This window comes from Grampus griseus (genome assembly GCF_964374135.1).
Source record: "Grampus griseus genome assembly, chromosome: 4".
NCBI lineage: Eukaryota > Metazoa > Chordata > Mammalia > Artiodactyla > Delphinidae > Grampus > Grampus griseus.
The window spans coordinates 72,670,403-72,689,512 of NC_138997.1; the positions used below are offsets into that span (position 1 = coordinate 72,670,403).

Genomic DNA, 19,110 nt, shown 5'->3' on the forward strand with positions numbered 1-19,110 from the left:
AGCAGTTACTTTGTCTACTAGAATACTGAACATGATAGAAAAAAGATCCTTAGATCTGAAACAGTCATGCAACAATTGCTAAAATATATGATTCTATTTAAAATTTCAATACTTTTTCTATTTAAAACATAAACCACAAATTATAGCCTCTTTTATAGCCACAAATATTTTTAAATGTACATTCTGCTTAACAGAATAACCCTCAAGAGGTACTTCTCCTAACTTGAATCTCAGAATAAGAAAAAAGAATAAGCTGTGGAAAGCTATTAACTCTAATTTAAGCTGACCACTTACGAAGAGATGTTAGCATTAACATCAGAGGCTCAGAAACTTCACCTCCAACTAACATAGTTCACTTTCTAAAGAAAGCAAGCCTTTAGTGAGCCTCAATGTATTGTTAACATTAAGAAATAAGCCCTTTGGACCAGAATCTGGTCATAAAACAAGAAGAGGGGAAAAACAGACACATCCAGGCCGTCCAAGCCCTGCCCAAGCCTTCCCCACCTCGGCGGCCTGTTACACACCAGGTCAGAAGCAGACGCGTACTCTCACACGCACGCTCTCGGCCCCTCAGCATATCACCAGCACTCCGCTCCCTGAGAACTGCTCCATGCCACAGACATTCTTCAAAACTGGTATCTGCATGTATTTAAACATATATATTACTTAAATTGGTTTGCACAGGACAACTTTGTCAAAAAAGGGCATAGAATGAATAAGGATAAGTTTGTATGCCTGGAAGATAAATCTAAAGACAATGAAAGACACCTCGGAAGCATGCAGGATAGCAGGAGGAAACATTAAAATTTTCCAGATAGTTCACCAACTGCTCAAGAGTTGACCATTTAAGTTCAATTCATTACATATCTGAGGTCCTAAGCGAGGCATTCTGCTGGACCATAAAGTGGTTACTAAGTAAGACACAGTCCCAGATCTCAGGGGGCTTATCATCTAATTGGGGAGGGGACAAATAAGTGAACAAGCAGCTACTGTTAAATAAGATAAAACTGAGAACAGAAGTAAACAGTCTTTGGAGATTCAATGGAAGGAGAGAGCCTTCAAGAGAGGGAACAAGGAACACAAAACTCCCACTGAAGTAGCACTGAAGGCAGTGGGGAGGGAGCAGTGCTGGGGGAATTCAAAACTGAGCTTAAACTACAGAACAGGTTCAACCCCAGCTTCTGAGGAGTCTTATTTCAGTAAGCAACTAGGAGCCTCTGAGGTTTTGGAGTAGGGGGATAGTAAGGACAAAGATATTCAACTGGTGATGGAGAGGATAAAAAGGAGGCTGAGCCTGGCAAAAGGATTACTGGTTATTACAACATAAGAAAGAATGGATCAGACCTAGGGCAATGGCAATAGGTATGGAAAAGAAAGGACAGGCATGGGAAGAGATACAGCCTCTCTCTCGCTACTGACCAGGGAAAGAGGATGAGAAATGTCTAAGCTTCCAGCTTGGGTTATTAAATGAACTGCAGTTTCATTAACCAAATGAATAAAATTAATTGGTCTTGTTTTCCTCTTTATTTTGGCTACTAGGAAGCTCAGAACCAAATATATGGCCCATTTCTAACATACGGCAAGCATTTATGTGTAGCCTGTAAATCTGTATTTTTCTCTCGACAGAATTTTATCTATATTTAGTAAGTCACCTCTATTTTAGAATGAAACAGAAAATAAATCAACAGATTAAAAAAACTGAGTCTAAGCCAGAGACAACTGGACAAAGTAGCTGATTCAGGGAAATAACTGCAGGCTACTAACCCAGAGCATTCTCCTCACCCTTCTTCCACCCTAGCAAAGTCCACATCCCACAACAGAAGCTGAAAATGCCAGACTTTCACTTTCTCCACCTCCCTCACAACTAGCAGTGGCATGAGGTCAATTCTACCCAGTGAGACTAAAGAGGAAGTCACCAAGGTGAGAAAAAGACTCCACTCTGTTAAGAGGGAACTGTAAGGAAGTATGTTCCTTCCCTCCTTTTCTTACATAGGCATGATGTCTGGTGCTGCAGCAACCATATTGCACACATGAGGCAATGAGCCTGAGGCTCTTGATAAACCAAAAACTAAGAGAGGAAAAAAGTATACAAAGAGCCTAGATTCTTAAGACATCATTAGGACTCTGCACCAGCCTTAGAACCATCTATCACTAAACTTCTTGCTAACAATAATAAGTTCTACTACTTAAGCCATGTTTGATTGAATATTGTTATTTGCCAGAGGCATCCTAACTGATACAACAAAAGTCATCATGAGGTCAGTTTCTGAAACCATGATTTTTACACTGCTAAGCAAGACTGTTATTATCAAGATGAGAAAAATGCAAGCATATATTACTGTCAGGAAGCAAGCAATAAGCTAATAAGAGCTTCTGGGAGCAGTTAAAGATGAAAAGAGAAAAGGATATAATGATAAATAATATTTGAAAAAAATGTGATCAAGTGTTAATAGGGGTAATTCTTGGAGGCAAGAACTGAGGAAGAAAAGAGTACAAGTACAGAAATCCTCTGAAGTGGAGAAGATGAGGGGCTTTCTTTCCTGGCAACGTTATTGACAAGACAACCTGAAAATTCTTACCAGTACAGATCCTCCTCCACTTACCCTGAGTAAGACCACTGCAAACTGAAAATATCCTAGGTCGAAAATGCATTTAATATGCCTAACCTACAGATAACCGCTTAGCCTACCCTATCTTAAACATGACCAGAACTCTTATTACCTTAGCATATACTTGGGTAAAATCATCTCACTCAAAGCCTATTTTATAATAAAATGTTGAATATCTCAGGTAATTTATTGAAAACTGTATTGAAAGTGAAAAACAGGAGGGTTGTCTGGGTACAAAATGGTAATAAGCATATTGTGTCTGACTGGGAGCTGCTGTGTCTGACGGGATGCCGCCTGCTGCCCAGCATCAAGAGAGTTATCATACATCACCAGTCTGGGAAAAGATCAAAATCCAAAATTCGAGGTACAGCTTTTATCAAATGCATATTGCTTTAGCACCAGTGTAAAGTCGAACCATCATTAAGTTGGAACCATCTGTTTAAAACAGTCAAAAAATTTTGTTCATAAGAAAACACAGAACCTCCCCAAAGGCCAAAAATCAAAGAGGAACCTAAAAACCAGAGCAGAAAGTATAAGGTGATTATGTACAGGAACCCAGGGTTTGGAGGCTGGGGGAGAGGGAGTGTTGTGTGTGTATAGGGCACCTGCCCTTTGGGATGAAATTGAAAGAAAAGAAAAGGGAAAAAAATGACTAGCCTAATATTTTCTTTAAAAACACCATCTTGTACAGCTCTTGTTTTCAACCTCATACACTTCACCCTTTACAAGAGCAAATTCCAGTGATACATGCACATTAAAACAAACAAACAAACATGACCATGTTACATATCACAAAGGATTTCCTGGGTATTTCACCATAAGCTTAAGTAAAATATAAAATAGATATAAATCTTTTCCTGATAAAATCACACAAGTACTCAAGTTCAGTTCATTTGTAACCATACCAGTTTCCAAATCTTTGGACTTCTTGGTAAAATTTTTATCATTAGGGTCATCATAATACTCTTCTAGTGACCATGCTACCAACAGTTTCAAAATACCCTATACAACACATAAAAATACTCTGTCATCTCTGAGTTAATCATTACAGGTTTTGGAGTCATCGCATATAAATGGTAAAGAAAACCTGGCAAAGGATGTGATGTTTGGAGAGTCTACAGTCTAAATGGATGGTTTCTAATATTAAAAAACAGAAACGAAAAAACATGGAAACCTCTTAAGGTCCTGCACTGAGTTTACCTTCCTCTAGTCTCATTTGCTTCCCATGCTTCTTTGAAAACTGAAGACATCAAATATACCCTTCCCTCATCTTCACATTTTCACGCTGGCTTAAATGAATGGGACCATGTCCACCCTCAATTCCATTAAGCCGTCTCCAACAGTCATTCATTTCAAGCCCATCCTTTTTCCAAAAGTCCCCTTCTCCTTTGGCAATCCAAACAGCCCAAGAACTACAAACACATAATTTATACTATCTTCAAAAGGTTTACATGTGTCTCCACTGCATTCCCAGATTTGTCTAAGATGGAACATTTTAACCTAGTGTTTATATACACTGGATGCCACAAATATACACCATCCTAAACGCTACTTTAGATTGTGCTGCATCTTGAACGTTTTTCCACAACCTATGGACTAGATGGTTCAAAACCAAGCATTTATTCTATAAGTAAGGCCACCAAACGCAGAGGGAAATAGTCAACTCGGGGATCAAGAACCTAAGTGCGAAAGGACTGCGTCTGGCTTGGTTCTCTCCCCCAGCCGCTGACACAGGGAGAAGGTCCCAAGGGACAGGAGCACCGCCCTACAACGCGCTCGAGTCCGCGGGGAATAAAGCACGAGTTAGCAGAGCTGGGAAGCTCTGAGGGGCGCGCTGCATTCTGGGACTCGTTTCCACAGTTACCCACGTGCACCCAACCCAACCGCGGCCCGGACTACAAGTCCCAGAATGCCGCAGGACTGCTTTTCCCCTTTCCGCGGGACTGCCTTTCGCCTCACACCCGGCGACTGGAGCCAGACCCTAAGGGAAACCCCTAAAGCGCCTTCTCCGCAAGGCTGGGAGAGGTCGCGCCCCGCGGGCGCTGCACGGGGCCTGTAGTCCGACCCTCCCGACAGGGAAGCGGGTCCCGAGGCACCAGCCTCCACACCTGACGACCAGAAATTAGACAACTGCGTCACAGACTGCCAAATCCACGGACCGCCAGGGACCACCCTCCGCCCCACGCTCCTGGCCTCCAGGGCCGACCCCTCCGTCTCCCGCCACGGAAAACCCGCAGCCCGCTCCCCTGCCCCGCCTCCCACTCCCGCAGCCAGAGCCCGCGCCAGCGCTGACCTCGCTTCCCGCCGCTCGGGGGAAACCGCGGCCAGCGCCAACCTCTGGGCACCTCCCCCGCCCCCTCCACCTCAGCCCCGCCCCCTCCTTTCCAAGCACCCCAAACCTCAGAGCTCCCCCTCAAGGAACCCGGCCCTAATCCGGGGGAAGATACACCTCCCCCAAACGCGTAGTCTGACACCTTCCCCCCAGCCCCACGCGGACCGAATCTGGACAAGACAGTTTTACCCCTGCCCCGGCCCCTCCCAACCTCCCTTCCCTCCCAACCAGCTCTTCACCCCCACTGCACCTCCTCTACCCCTACCTCCAACCCGTCACCCCAAACCCTCCCCACCTTCTTCCTCTCCACTCCCAATTACCCTACCTTCCCAACACCTGCTCCATCCTATTACCCCGACGTCTGCCTCCTCTCACCACTCCCAGTTACCCCTCCACGCTTCCTAAGGCCCTACCGCCCGCCGGACTCCCCAACTATCCCATCACACCCCAATCCCTCCCACCATTCGCTTTCCCATTACATCAGCCCTCATCTCCTCGCCCGCCCTCCTGCCCCGCACGGCCGCTGCCCCCAATCCCCCACCCCATTGTTCCCCCCCCACCCCCGCCATCCAGCCCTTCTTCCCATTGTCCCCGCCCCCGCGCTCCCCTAGCACTCACCCGCCTTTCTCACGGAGCCGCCCGCACCGCTCGGCCCCTAGGAAATCCTCACCCCTGCGCCCCGCTCGCTCGCTCCCTCTCTCTCCTCCGCCGCCGGTGCCAACCCCCAGCCCTGCTCGCTAGCGCCCGCCGCCGCCTCCACCTCCATTCACCCGGGACACTCTGGTCCCGGCCCTTCATCGCACGTCCCGCCCCCCCTTCCCCCAACACTGAAATGGAGCCAGTCCCCACCCCCCTCACCTCCGCCCTCCCCCGGCAGGCCGGCCCCTTCCCCCCACGCTCGCCCCCGCCCCGCGCCGCCCGCAGCGTCACCGCCCGCCCTGGCCCCGGGAGGGGAAGGGGTGGCTCCCGGGCAGGGTCTCCCGGTGCGTTTTGGGACTGGAGGCGCAGAGCGGGGACTGTGGGAGATGAGCAGAGAGTGTTGGCAGCCGCCCGCTCCCGGCCGGCTAGCTCTCTGTTACTCACTGACAGCGGCGGCATCCGAGTGCATTTTCGGGTAGCTCACACCGCGCTCGCCGCCCAGGCTCCCGCGCTCGCCTCGCGGTCCCCCCACCGGCTCGCCGCACCTCGGCTGGGAGCTGAGGACCCGCCGCCAGGCACTCCCGACCCGCCCACCTCTCCTCCTCCAGTGGCTGAACCTTGACTGAACGACCGCCCCTCCTCATCTCTCATTTGGCAAAGGGAGTGCGGAGAGCGCCGGTCTGGAGCTGGCAAAGAGGCCCCGCCCCCCTAGGTCCAATGCGATTGGTTCCGGCGCCTCGTTCCCTAACGCCCCTGGTGGAGGCCACGTTCTGGGAGAGCAGGTTGGACCCGACCACTGTCACTCAGCCCCGGGGGTCCGAAAGCGCGTGTAGGGGCGAGGCTGGGGAATTGGTCCACCTTGACCCTGAGGCCCCGCCCTGGGCGGGCGGGATTGGTGGAGCTGTAGACCAACCGAGAAAGATGGGTTGGCGTCTGAAACAAAGCACGCGAAGTGTTTCCCGAAGAACCGAACAGGGGAAGAGCAGTTGGGGCGGCTTGCATCCCGCTGCACAGAGTAGGGGAATCAGCTCTTCCCTCGCGCCTGGCGCGACGCGTCGGAGTCTCCTGCTTGTCTCCACGCCTCTGAGCGGCTCTCTGAAGGAGCCCAGTCCGCGCCGAACTTGGACTGGGACTTCTCTTGCTAGCCGTTTCGTACAGCTAGAAACTGGATAAAGCATCGCCGCGTCTTCATTTCCAGCAAACTCTCTGGTGAGGAACAAATTCTTTCTTGTACAACAGCCCATCCTCTCCTCGTTTTCGAAATGCACTTTTCCGGAGACAGCACATTTCTTCCTCCTTCATCACAAATGGGCTGTTCTAAAGGCTTCAAATGCTGCGTTGTCGGTGATACACAATGTGCGCTCCCCCAGACAGCGTGCAGGAAACCCAGGGCCACCCTCTGAGCTTCGGGCTCAGTCTGGCACGTCGGCGAGTTCAGGGGCCAAGTAACCAGCCCTCAAAGGACAATTAGCGTAAGCGCATAAGTCAGTAACGCCAAGAAACTGTCCAGAAAACAAAATTGGCTGTTATTTGGCAGAGGAAGGCGTTAATTTAGGTGACTTCTGACCATTTGAGTTTCCTAAGTCAAGAATTCGCACCATTTTCATGAGTTCCGACCAGTTTTTCTTAAGGCTTTCAAACCAACTCATCACACTCAACCATATTATTGTAGCGGAATGATATTTTGAGATATTAACGGAGGACTGTCCCCCTCCTATCCCAGCCACAACACACAAACACCGCTTCTCTATATGCAGAAGCCCTGCGCCATCCTGCAGCGGGGCCAATCCACCCTCCTGCCTCAGAGGATGGATGACACTAAGAACGACCAGTAACAAAACAGTCGTTTTTGTTTTAGACTTATACAGCCAAGGCTTTTGACTTGCAGGGTTCTGAAATTTAAGTTTCAAATCAGGGCATAAATATTACGGCTAAAAGCAACATATTTGAAAGAACAAGATGAAACCAGTTCCTCTGTCCCACACCACTCCCCTTGTAATATACTCCATCCCTCTTAATCCCTAATGTCTCATTAATAAGTTACATCCTTATAATTTTATATCTATCATGTTTCTGTCATTCAAACACTTATGGATCACTTCATCAAATCATAGATTCTCAGAATTGAACCTGATTTATCCACTTCAGGTTTAGTTCAGACAAGACAAAAATCTCATCTCATCATTGGTGACCTTTAACCTGACAGAGCGTCAGCTGGGCCCTGCAGAGGTGGGTAGGTGCCTCTGGACTCTGAAATACTTGCCTGTTTCAGTGATATTGCAGTAGGTGCAGTATGCTGAAGGGTGGATCATTCACAGAATCAGAAGATACTTTACATCATGACACTAGGATGTCCGGCACCTTACCGAAGGCTAGGAATAGGAACTAAAATGTTAAATCATGTCTTAAACATCTGTGAAAAAGATGGCACTTTTGACAACATCTATCTGCATGTCCAGATCAGCAATGAGTCTGCAATTGACTTCTACAGAAAGTTTGGCTTTGAGATTATTGAGACAAAGAAGAACTACTATAAGAGGATAGAGCTCGCTGATGCTCATGTGCTGCAGAAAAACCTCAAAGTCCCTTCCGGCCAGAACACAGATACGCAAAAGATAGACAACGGAACAAATTACAGATGAACTTTCTTGCACTTGCTTGTCGCCAAATAAAAGAGAGGCCCATTGATTCCCCCCTCCACCCCTTTCTTTTGAAAAAAACAAATTAGATCTTTTGGGGCAGATCTAATTGTCAGCATGTCTGTCCTTAGTCTGAGCAGAAAAACTGCTCCTGCTTTCTTTACCCCATTTGTGTTTTCAACCTATTCTACATCTAGGAAACATTTATAGTTTATACAAGTTTATAATATTTTGCATATGTAATATTTGTATGGCTTTTTACGGCTTATCATGGTACTTCAAGGGCTGAGACACATTATTTTGCACAGAAATGGACTTGTTTCTTGAGACCTCTAAATTAAAATAAGGCCACAATTAATTTTAGGTAGTCATTTGCTATATTGATTTATTTGCAGCAAACTGTATAATAATGTATATAATGGTTAATCTACATGAGGTACCTGCCAGCTGTTTTGCCCCAGCACCCAACACTCCTCTGGCCCATGTGGTCCATAAAAATGTATAGAATATACAACTTTTGTTATTTTCCAGCATCACTTTCAGGGTCAGTATGATTATTTGCAAAGAAAAAAACCGATGTAGAAAGTAATTTACTCAGATCTTTCTAGTGAGTTGGCTATAGCCTGAGGATTGAGAGGCAAAGCTCATAGTCTGCTAAGCCTCCCTGCCCCACATGTGTTATGAGTAATAAAACAGGTATAATTAAATGACTGCATAATATTCTGCAAATATTACCCTGCCATTTTAATAATCTACAAGATTATAAACCTTTGAGGGTAGGAAGCTTGTTGTATTTATCTTTATGTCCCTAGCACCTAGTACAGGGCTTTCAAATAGTAGGCACTAGTTAACTCTTCCTCAAAGTGAACTGAATGTTGACTGTAAGGTGTAATTTTAAATCTTGAAGGAACTTTGGAGATTATCAAATCCAACTTCCTCATTTTAGGAATATGAAACTTGAGGTCCAAAAGAGTTAAACATGTAGTCGAAGTCACTCAGCTAGTTAATAGCAAAGCATTAATTAAACTCAAGTATCCCAACTCCTAGACCAGGTCTTTCCCCTGCACCGCACTGTCCAATTAGCAAGGCTTCAAATTCCAAAGGTGGGGAAACAACTCTCCCTTTCCATTTGAAAGTTATTATATCAATCTACTTCAAATTCTGTACTTCAGAGCTGGAATATTGCCTTCTTTTTTATGAAGTTCAGTACGGAATTTTTTTAATATATAATACATTTCTATTTTTTCTCATTGGTAGCATTCCCAAATCACTCGATCCCTGTGGGGATGTCTACTGAGATAATGATGTTACGCTTCTGTGCACTTATATTCATATCCTTGGAGAAAAAAGTTAATAATTGTCTTGGGACTGTGGTGGGTAGAGATATTTGGGAATGCAGTCTCTATGCCATTTTGCTTCACCCAGTTGCTGCTTTAAGGTAATATTAAAGCAAGTTACTTTGTGTCAACCGATACCTAATTTAATTGGAATCTTTCCATATTATGTGTTGCCCAACATTAATTTTAATCATGTATTTTTAAATACCTTAAGCCTACATTGAAATTTGATATGGAAGAGTCTAATGAGAAAGAATAGCAGTGCTCTTTAATAAAATTTTAGAACTTTTCCCCAAATTCCACAAATTCCATTATAGCTTGCTTTTCCTGCATGTATTAGGGTTGGGGTTACAGAATGGAGAATGGCGCAGTCCTTAAGACTGAAATAAAGTTGGGCCTGCTCAGACAAATAGATAAATGTGCCCCGTGGAGATGTGAAGAGAATGAGAAAACAAACTGCAGGAAGGAATTAATTCAGCCTCAGATTACAGTGAGAGAGTGTGTAGAACTCCACTAGTTACAAAAAGTCCAGCTAAGTGGGTTTCCAGGATATGGGGGGTGGGGGGAGGAGTAAATATATCCATAGAGATCAGGATGCTTTATTTCTCCAAACTCATAACCAACTGACAATTTGCTGACCCAAAGGATGACGGCTTTTTTTAATGTTTCCAGTGTGATAAGCTCTACTCTTACAGTGCTTTGCTTGTTAATTATTCCACCTAACTTCACAGCACCCCCAATGGAGTACTAATATTATCCTCAAATTACAGATAAGTTAACTGAGGCTTAGAGAACTTCAATAACTTGCCACTCACCTAGTAAGTAATAGTGCCCCCTAAGTAGCCAAACTCCCTGTGTTATATAGTGTCCTCATGCTGGGCTTCAGTTCTCACTCTTCGTAATCAGGTTAATATATGCCCTACATACGTGAGAGATTTATTTATAAGGATATAATAATATGGATATGAATGTGCTTTTAAAAGAGTGTGTGAAACCTGGCCTTTTTCTGGAGTTGAATATCGAGCCACTCAAGCTGTCTTTGTAGATATATATTATGAAAAATATGAGTCAGAAAGATTATTTCCAGGTTACTTCACCTTTCTTATCTATTTTATCCTTTTGATCTTATTTCAGAAGCAGCTGTCTACTTCATGGTATATTATTATTGAGGTTATTTATCCAGAGTATCTAATGAGGTCCTACTAAATGTAATAAATATATATCAGTGAGAGGGGGCAGCCTCTTCAGCCTACTGGAATTAACCTTTTAACCACTGAGGCCTGTGTTATTGGGAACCAGTTTCAGCTCTTAATTTAATTACATATGTCACTATAACATATGTTGCTTTTCACATATATACATAGAACAGTTTTGCAAATAGCCACTTGCCAGATGCTACTAGGGTAATAAAAATGTTGGTTTCATTTCTCAACACCTGCATATAGTCAGGTTCCAATTATCAGGTTAAAGGAAAAAGCATAGAAGTAGACATTTTCCTCATTGTTACCAAAAAGGACAATCTCTGCTCTTACACTAGAGGTCAGAACACTGACTATTAAACAAGTAACAGTCACTACTGGTTACTTCATAAAATTGATATGCTTCTGTCATGTGGGCTTATAATGCACATTCAAGAGACTTCCATTTTTTTCATCTGCCTCCACTGGGGCTCTAATGTGTGTCCCAGTATAAAAAAGCCTTAACAGATGGAACTTTCTGGAACCACCTCTACACCGAACATTTTTTAGCCTTGGAGCACTTTTGCCATTTTTTTCTGAAGCAGAATTTAGGCTTTCTGGAGCTAGATGGCCTGGATTAAAATCGTATTGGTTCCTCATCAACAAAATAGTGAAAATAGTAGGACCTACTTCATAGGAATGTTGTGAGGATTAAATGAATGAGTAAATACAAGTAAAGCTCTTAAAAGTGCCTGGCACATAGTAATGCTCAATAAATGATAGCTGGGCTTCCCTGGTGGCGCAGTGGTTGAGAGTCCGCCTGCCGATGCAGGGGACGCGGGTTCGTGCCCCAGTCCGGAAGGATCCCACATGCCGCAGAGCGGCTAGGCCCGTGAGCCATGGCCGCTGAGCCTGTGCGTCCGGAGCCTGTGCTCCACAACGGGAGAGGCCCCAACAGTGAGAGGCCCATACACCGCAAAAAAATAAAAAATAAAAAAAATAAAAAATAAAATAAATGATAGCTGCTGTGGTCTGTGTGACACTCTCTGGGACTCAGCACATTCTGGAATATACTCTTCCCCCTCGCAGTCAGCTTGTCATCCCAAATCTGTCTTTTCCTCTGAGCTAGTCCCTGACTCCGCAGTCACTATGTTCTGTTAGCTGGGCTTCTTTCCTCCCTTCTAGAGTTTACGGTGAACACTGAATTAGCATACAAGAGCGTCCTTCACTAGGACATGCCACCAGTGTGAAATTAGTCTAGTTTGGAACCGACATGTGAGACTTTATACATTAAAAAAAAAAATGAGTACCCAATATCAATGCCCGCCATTCAACCTCTTTAAAAACTTGCTTAATGAAAATTGATACTGGAAGTTCAAATGGATATAGGAAATTCCTGCGACTATAGAAAGATGGTATCCCCGACAAGTAAACAGGTCGTAATAAATTACAGGGGATTCTACCTGAATAGACACATATTGTGTTCCCATAATGAATAATTTCTCTTCCTTGTACTTTGATGTAATACATTTCCCTGAAAGCCACAGTTACTGGTATAAAAGATTTTAAATCTGCTATACTGGGCCAGCCTGAATTAAGTCTCAAGCCTCACCTACACTTAAACCCTAGAACCGGCATTAAACTTGTCTGGGCCTCAGTTCCTTCATCTATAAAAAAATGGGAGTAATACCTTCAAGGGTTAAATGAGATAAAATATACAAAAGCATTTATAAAAGTAGGAGGGGAGCAGGAATGACTGCTTGAGCACCAGTTATGTGATGGCATCACATATTTCTGTGTGAACCTAATGCGATCTTGTGAGATGCAGTAGGCTAATTTTTATGCTTGGGACTATTGCGGGTAAAAATGAGTCTGTATGTTTAAATACCTAGAAGATCCTAGTTTCTTCCTTTATGAAGCAGCCATCTTAGGGATCTCTCAGAAAAGCTAAGAATTTTTCAGTTACACTGAGATTTGACATCAGTGTTTAAATTTCAATTTCATTTAGCAATGAATTTTTTTTTTTTTGCCTCTCCTAGATGTAGAGAAAATTTCATTTATTTTTGAAACTATTTCTAACCTTCAAGATTTCTTGACACATGACTATTAGGGTAGCATTAATAAGCCTTTTTTTTTTTTTTAACTAATCTTTTCTCCAGCACAGCTATAAGATGCCTAAACCGACACCTCTCTTTTTTATCCAGGGCCTTTTATTTTATGGAAATCACACCTGTCTAGGGATTTAACAGAATATTTGAATTAAAATGTATTCATTCATTACATGTTCTTCTCTGAATTGGGTGTTTCCACCTTAACCGCATTGAGCTAATCAAGTCCTAATGATGTCACATTAAATTCAATCTCAGAAGGTATAATTTTCCAATAGAATCTAAACAATCCATGACCTTTAGAGTGACTTTCATAAGTACAGCATTGCTTCAGTTACCCCAGCTAGCAGGGCACAGACAGAAGGAAAAACCATTTTACTCCAGCATCGGCTCCTGTGTGTTGTTGAAATGAGGCTCTTCATTTCTCCTCGCCTTTTCTAGCCTGCTTCCATGAATACAGTATCTTTAACATCCCTCTCAGGGCAGTACAGGAGGCCCCATCCATCTCCAGACGTCGTGGCTGCCGAGCATCTCATTATGGCAAAGGGAAGCATTCTGGGAGAGTGGGTGGAGCGGCAGACAGCAATAGGAAATGGGGGAGGGAAGAGGCGCACGCGCGCTGCGGAAATATATGCCCACTTCCTTGGTGATGACAGCATGCTGTGGAAGTATGAACTTCCTGTTTTAGAAAGGAAGATGATGTAGGATGTCGAAAACCCATGACTAAGCCGATTCCAGGCCCTACAACCTAGTTACACCTGCCTCAGCTACCCCATACCTCCCAACAGTCGCGCCTGAACCCCAGTTGAAGCTACCCCCGGAGCCACGTTGGTGGGAGGAAAGCAGTGAATCCAAGCATTTAAGGAAAACATCTATGGTTCCAAAACAAACAGAAAAGCATTTGGAGACACACGTGCGCGCACACACAACACACACACACACCACTAACTTACAGAATTGAAAATTGTTTTCTTCCCACTAAGCTGAATGCTTACGTTTTACTTTATTCCTCTGCCTCAGCCAAAATAGGTCAAAGCAAATGCCTTTAACATTTGGGGAATCACAGACTCCCTTTAAGAATCATTGAAAATGATGACTTGTCTGTCAAAGGCCAGAAACCTACCAACGCCCACCCTATCACCCCCTAAATTACGAATTCCTAGATTAGAAATTCGTTTTAGTTTACGAGTTTAAACTTTTTAAAATCAAGGCACCTTAGGGACTAGTCCGTGGCTATCAGTAATTTTGTTAGTGAGAGACTAGTTCCACTCTTAGCTTTCCTCGAGGCAGGCTGACTTGGGAGCCTGCGCTCAAATAATGGGAGGTTTGTGAGGGCAGTGGAGGGGGAGGGGAGCAGTTTCAGGTGGGGACGGGGGAGGCTTGGCTCTGGAGGGCAGCATTTTCAAGGCAATGTGGAGGTATCAGACATAGAGCAAAAGACGAGCAGTGTTCTCTGGAGAGGAGATGCCAAAAATAAACTTCCTTTCTTTCCAGATTTTGCTCACCTCCAGTTCCAAACTGGTTGCAGTCAAAACTGCTCTTTCTGCAGCCAGCCACACCCAGACCCTGGGCCCTACCCTGCCCACAATCGTCCAGTGCCTTGTCTCTCCTTTAATTGTTTCTTCCCCTCCTCCCGGACCCCAGGCCCTCATCAGCCCCTGCTGAGCTCTAGGCCTCCCAGCCACCCTGCCTCCCCCACACCCCCGCCCCGCACGGTCTGGTGGGTTTACCCTGAAAGTCCAGCCTCGAGCCCTTGCAACGGCTTCCATTTTATTCTCCATCCCTCCATCCTCACAATCACTTTTTCTGGCTTCCAAGCTCCATCACCACAACCTTAGTCTGTTCTAAACCTCCATTCAAAGTTTATAACTTCAGCTTTGGGAAACATTTCAAACCCACAGACAATTTTGGGGGGACTATAAATATTGGCAAACCCTTAAGTACCACTCACTTGGCACCAGGTACTGTTCTAGCACCTGTATGAACTCATTTAACCCTCCCAACAATGCTACAAGGTAGAAACTTGTGTTAAACTCATTTTACAGATGAGGGCACAGAGGCACAAGTAGGGAAAGTAACTTGCCCAAGCTAGTGAGAGGCAGGACCAGGAGACTTAAACCCTCGCAGACTGGCTTCGTATCTGTATTTTCAGTCACTGCTGTATTACATCTTTGTAGAGTATTTTACAGAGGGCTGCTTACCCACCCATTCCCCTCCCCCGACACACACTCCAGGGCCTCTAATGTGGAAGCTGGACCGATTTTTCTGGTACCAGTAGGCAGTCACATCTTGCATAGTTCTAGGGGTCCAGGCAATGTCCTGTGTTCTCTCTGTCCATCATTAGTGGTAACATGAAACACAGTTTCCCCAGTTCCAGGGTATGGAATTTTATTCTCGTACTTGTGAAACAGATCCAAGGGTGCGGCAACAGGACTATGTGTTGGGGTGTGTGAGAGCAGGGCCCAAATTAGCAGAGTGTTGTTAAAGGATTGCCACTGAACCCAGCTCCAAACTGTGCCACTTGTCCCCCCTCTTGCCATATGCCCTTGGAAGCCTTCTCTCCCTCTTGCAGCCCCGCTCCCACGTTCCCAGAGCTTCCATTGTGGTGCCTGGTGGATGGCCCTCTTGGACAGACTGCTCCCACTTTCAGGACAAGGCCCATTCTTAGGGAGTGAAGGCAAACCTCGCTGTTCCCCACTAGGAACAAGATTGACAAAGATTGAAGTGAGCTTAAACAGTATCCTTAAGGAAAACCAGAGGGGTTGCTTGAAAAACTAGAAGGGGAACAGACAGGCACCGAGAGGTTATTGTACTTAATGATCATGGGAAGGGTTTAGGGCTAGTTGTGTATGTAAGAGCCTCATGCATTTTAAGCTTCATGAAAGGGGGACACTTCTTTCCTTCCTGCCCCCCTGAGTCCCCTCTCCCACTATTGGAGCAAAGCTATCCTCCACCCCCAACCAGCACACGTACAAAGCACAGTTATCCTTTGAACTACTGGGGGTGGGATCGGTTGGGGGCACCAAAAATTTGCATATAACTTTTGACTCCCCCAAAACTTAGTTGCTAATAGCCTACTGTTGACTGGAAGCCTTACTGATAAACAGTTGGCTAACATATATTGCATATTATATGTAACATATACTGTATTCTTACAATAAAGTAAGCTAGAGAAAGGAAAATGTTATTTAGAAAATCATAAGGACAAGAAAATACATTTACAGTACTGTATTTATCTATACTATAAGTTTACACCATCTGTTTACGAGTCGTCTGTCAGCACCTACATCAATATTGTCATATAATACAAAACACTGTAGATGTTATGTGTATTACTAACACTAGGCATCAAAAATGAAGAGATAATGTGAAAAAGAAGTTTGTATATATTTACAGGTATAATGATTCATGCATGGATAATGAAGAAGCAGCATTATGATTGTTTTATGGTAGCCTAGTGTAATTGATACGATGGCTTCCCAGTAGCCTAGCCTATGCACTAATGAATGAATCATTGTAAAATTTTTATGGCATATGGTGTCATATTCATAACACAGTGCTGGAAACATTGTTACATGTTTTTTAAAAACCACTTACCTGTGATGATAGGCTGATACATAGTGTCTCCAATTATGAGAGAGAGAAGCATACTGTACAATAATGTAATTCTTTGAGAGCAGAGTTATAAAACAGTAAGAAAACTAACACATTATGAATTTTATACTATCACTCACTTCGTGCCTGTGTAAGGATAGGCTGTCCACTTCAATACAAGTCTTGCACACAATATTCTACATGTATATTTTTGTATATCTATTGAAAACCACATAAAAATGGACCCGTGTAGTTCAAACCATGTTGTTCAAGGGTCAACTGTATACATCGACCCCACGGTGATCAGCCTAATTCATACACGTGAGAAATGCTTGTACTCAGGACCTATTTTGATGATCAAAACTTACCTGTTCGGGGCTTCCCTGGTGGCGCAGTGATTGAGAGTCCGCCTGCCGATGCAGGGGACACGGGTTCGTGCCCCGGTCTGGGAAGATCCCACATGCCGCGGAGCGGCTGGGCCCGTGGGCCCGTGGGCCATGGCCGCTGAGCCTGCACGTCCGGAGCCTGTGCTCCGCAACGCGAGAGGCCACAATAGCTGGAGGCCACAACAGGAAGAGGCCTGCGTACCGCCAAAAAAAAAAACCTTACCTGTTCAATGTCTCATTCCCTCAGATCCTTGTGGATGACCGGCTTGCTGTTCTTGGATAAGCTAATTCAGGAGAAAATATAGTTGAGATAACATGGTACCCCTTACAAAGATATTTACTCTTAAAAAAAAAAAAAGACTTCTAGCAAACAAATGGCTCAACACCAGTCCCTAACAGACTTCTCCCAGCCAGCCTCTCACCCTGAAAAACCTCCCCTCCTCCCTGTCTCTCCATATACAACTCCCCTGCCCTTCCCACTCAGCATAAAGCTCACCTCCATTAAGCCTTCCTTGACTGAGGCTGCCCACAGTCATGTTTTTTTCCACTTGACACACGCAGCACTAGAACAGAATCTGGCAGGAGGAGACAGAACCAAAACCAGAAGCAGAACAAAAGGAAGAGAACATTGGGCCAGATGATCTCAGAGATGAGCCCAGCTCATTCCCTCGTTTCACAGGTGAGGAAACAAAGACAGAAGTGACCAGCCCACGGCAAGTCAATGGCAGTATGGGGGCCATCAGAGTTGTTTCTGCCCAGCCTTCCCCTCTTTCGCCAGGAAGAGTCTCCTCTTCTTTTGGGGTACTGCTCACCCTACCATTCACCAAAAAGAACTTTGATAGGAATTGCCAGTCAGGGTGCCTACCACTCCCAGTGGACATACGATCTCAAATGGGCCACTTAGCATCCTTCCCTGGAATTTTAAAAATCAGAATTAAAAAGAAGCAGCCTTCTCTGTCTGTGGGCTTATAAGCTGCCCTCAGCCATGGCTCCCCCCTCATTAAAAAAGCCAGTCTCAGAGGAATAAACACACACTCATTTGTTTGCTCATTCATTTATTCATGAAACAAACTATTTAGTAAGGGCTTTCCATGTGCAAGACACTTCTGGGCCCTAGGAATAACATGTTGGGCAAAAACAGGCCCAACTGCTGTCCTTGTGGGGCTTACAAGTGTGCAGGGGAGACATTCCTTAAATAAACATGCAAACAAAGTAAAACTCCTATTTTGACAAGTAGTGAGAAAAGGTAGTCTTCTGAGAATATACAATAGACTACAGGGTTTTTTTGTGAGCACCACATCACTTTATTTCTTTGGTTTTCCAACTTCTCTCTCTTCGACAATGCAAATTCAGTCTCTCGCCTGCCACTGTGTGGTCCCTCACTGAGACGGGCACAGGCTCTGAGGAGAGGCTCAACAGAAAGAGTAGGGTCTCCAAGAGCCATTCAGGCTAGCTGAGAACTGCAGGGTCCACAGCTGATAAGCCAGTGCGTACACTGCGCAAAGCAGCACAGCCAAGGGGACAAGTGGGCTGAAATCCCATCTAGAGTCTTCTCACCAAGCCATGAGGCCTGGTGTGAAGCTGTATGTGCCCAGAGGAAGGGGGACCCTATTCTTCACACCCTGACGCTGTCCATGCAAAAGGGTCACCTTTTTCTAATTTGCCCCAAAGGCTTGAAGAGACCAGCCAGGTCTCTGGGTGAGATTCAGTCAGGGAGCTGAGTCAGGGGAGGGGAGGCTTTCCTGAGGAAGTGACTGGACACAAGAATAATGAGTAGCTGATAAACTAAGTGGGAGGGAAGAGCTCTCCAGACATAGCCAGTGCAGTGACCTTGTCTTGATGGCTATCTAGTCCCAATTGCTTCTGAAGCCTGGCAGATCCCCTCCCTTCCAGGGGATTGGTTTCATGACAATACATTCCCTCTTTGTAATTCAAATTAGGTTTCTATCACTTGCAACCAGGAGAGTCCTGGCTCAGAGCTAAGCTGATCCAGCTCTCCTTCCTCCCAAGTCCAGTGGGCCTCCCCACTCTGCCAGGCCCCACCCTCCTGTGTGAGAAACCTCTGCTCTGTATGGCCGCCTTACCTTCAGAACAGGAGCTTTGTCTTTGATGATCTAGCGCTGTCTCCAGCATGTAACAAAACCTCAGTAAACATTTCATCTGCTGGTGATCGTTGTGTCCACTGGGACTGGAAGAAGCGGCGAAGTATTAGAGGGCAGAGTAGATTTCTGTACTTTTCGCATCACCCACCAAGTTCCTCCATGGTTTCTGCTGGCCCTGAGCATACA

At 45.1% G+C, this 19,110-nt stretch overlaps 1 protein-coding gene across 2 annotated transcripts in view; it reads right to left on the reverse strand.

The window, feature by feature from the left end:
• DCUN1D4 (defective in cullin neddylation 1 domain containing 4) overlaps positions 1 to 6,220 on the reverse strand; it is a 70,592-nt gene extending 64,372 nt beyond the window's left edge. The window contains exon 1 of one of the 2 annotated variants that reach the window (XM_082653498.1): positions 6,175 to 6,220. Coding sequence is in view for 1 of the 2 variants with exons in the window: in XM_082653497.1 (XP_082509623.1) it covers positions 6,025 to 6,049 (25 nt within the window). In the remaining variant the exon portion in view is untranslated. Of the gene's footprint in view, positions 1 to 6,024 lie in introns of both variants that reach the window. The other variant, XM_082653497.1, reaches the window with a different exon arrangement.
• Between the last annotated feature and the right edge of the window lie 12,890 nt (positions 6,221 to 19,110).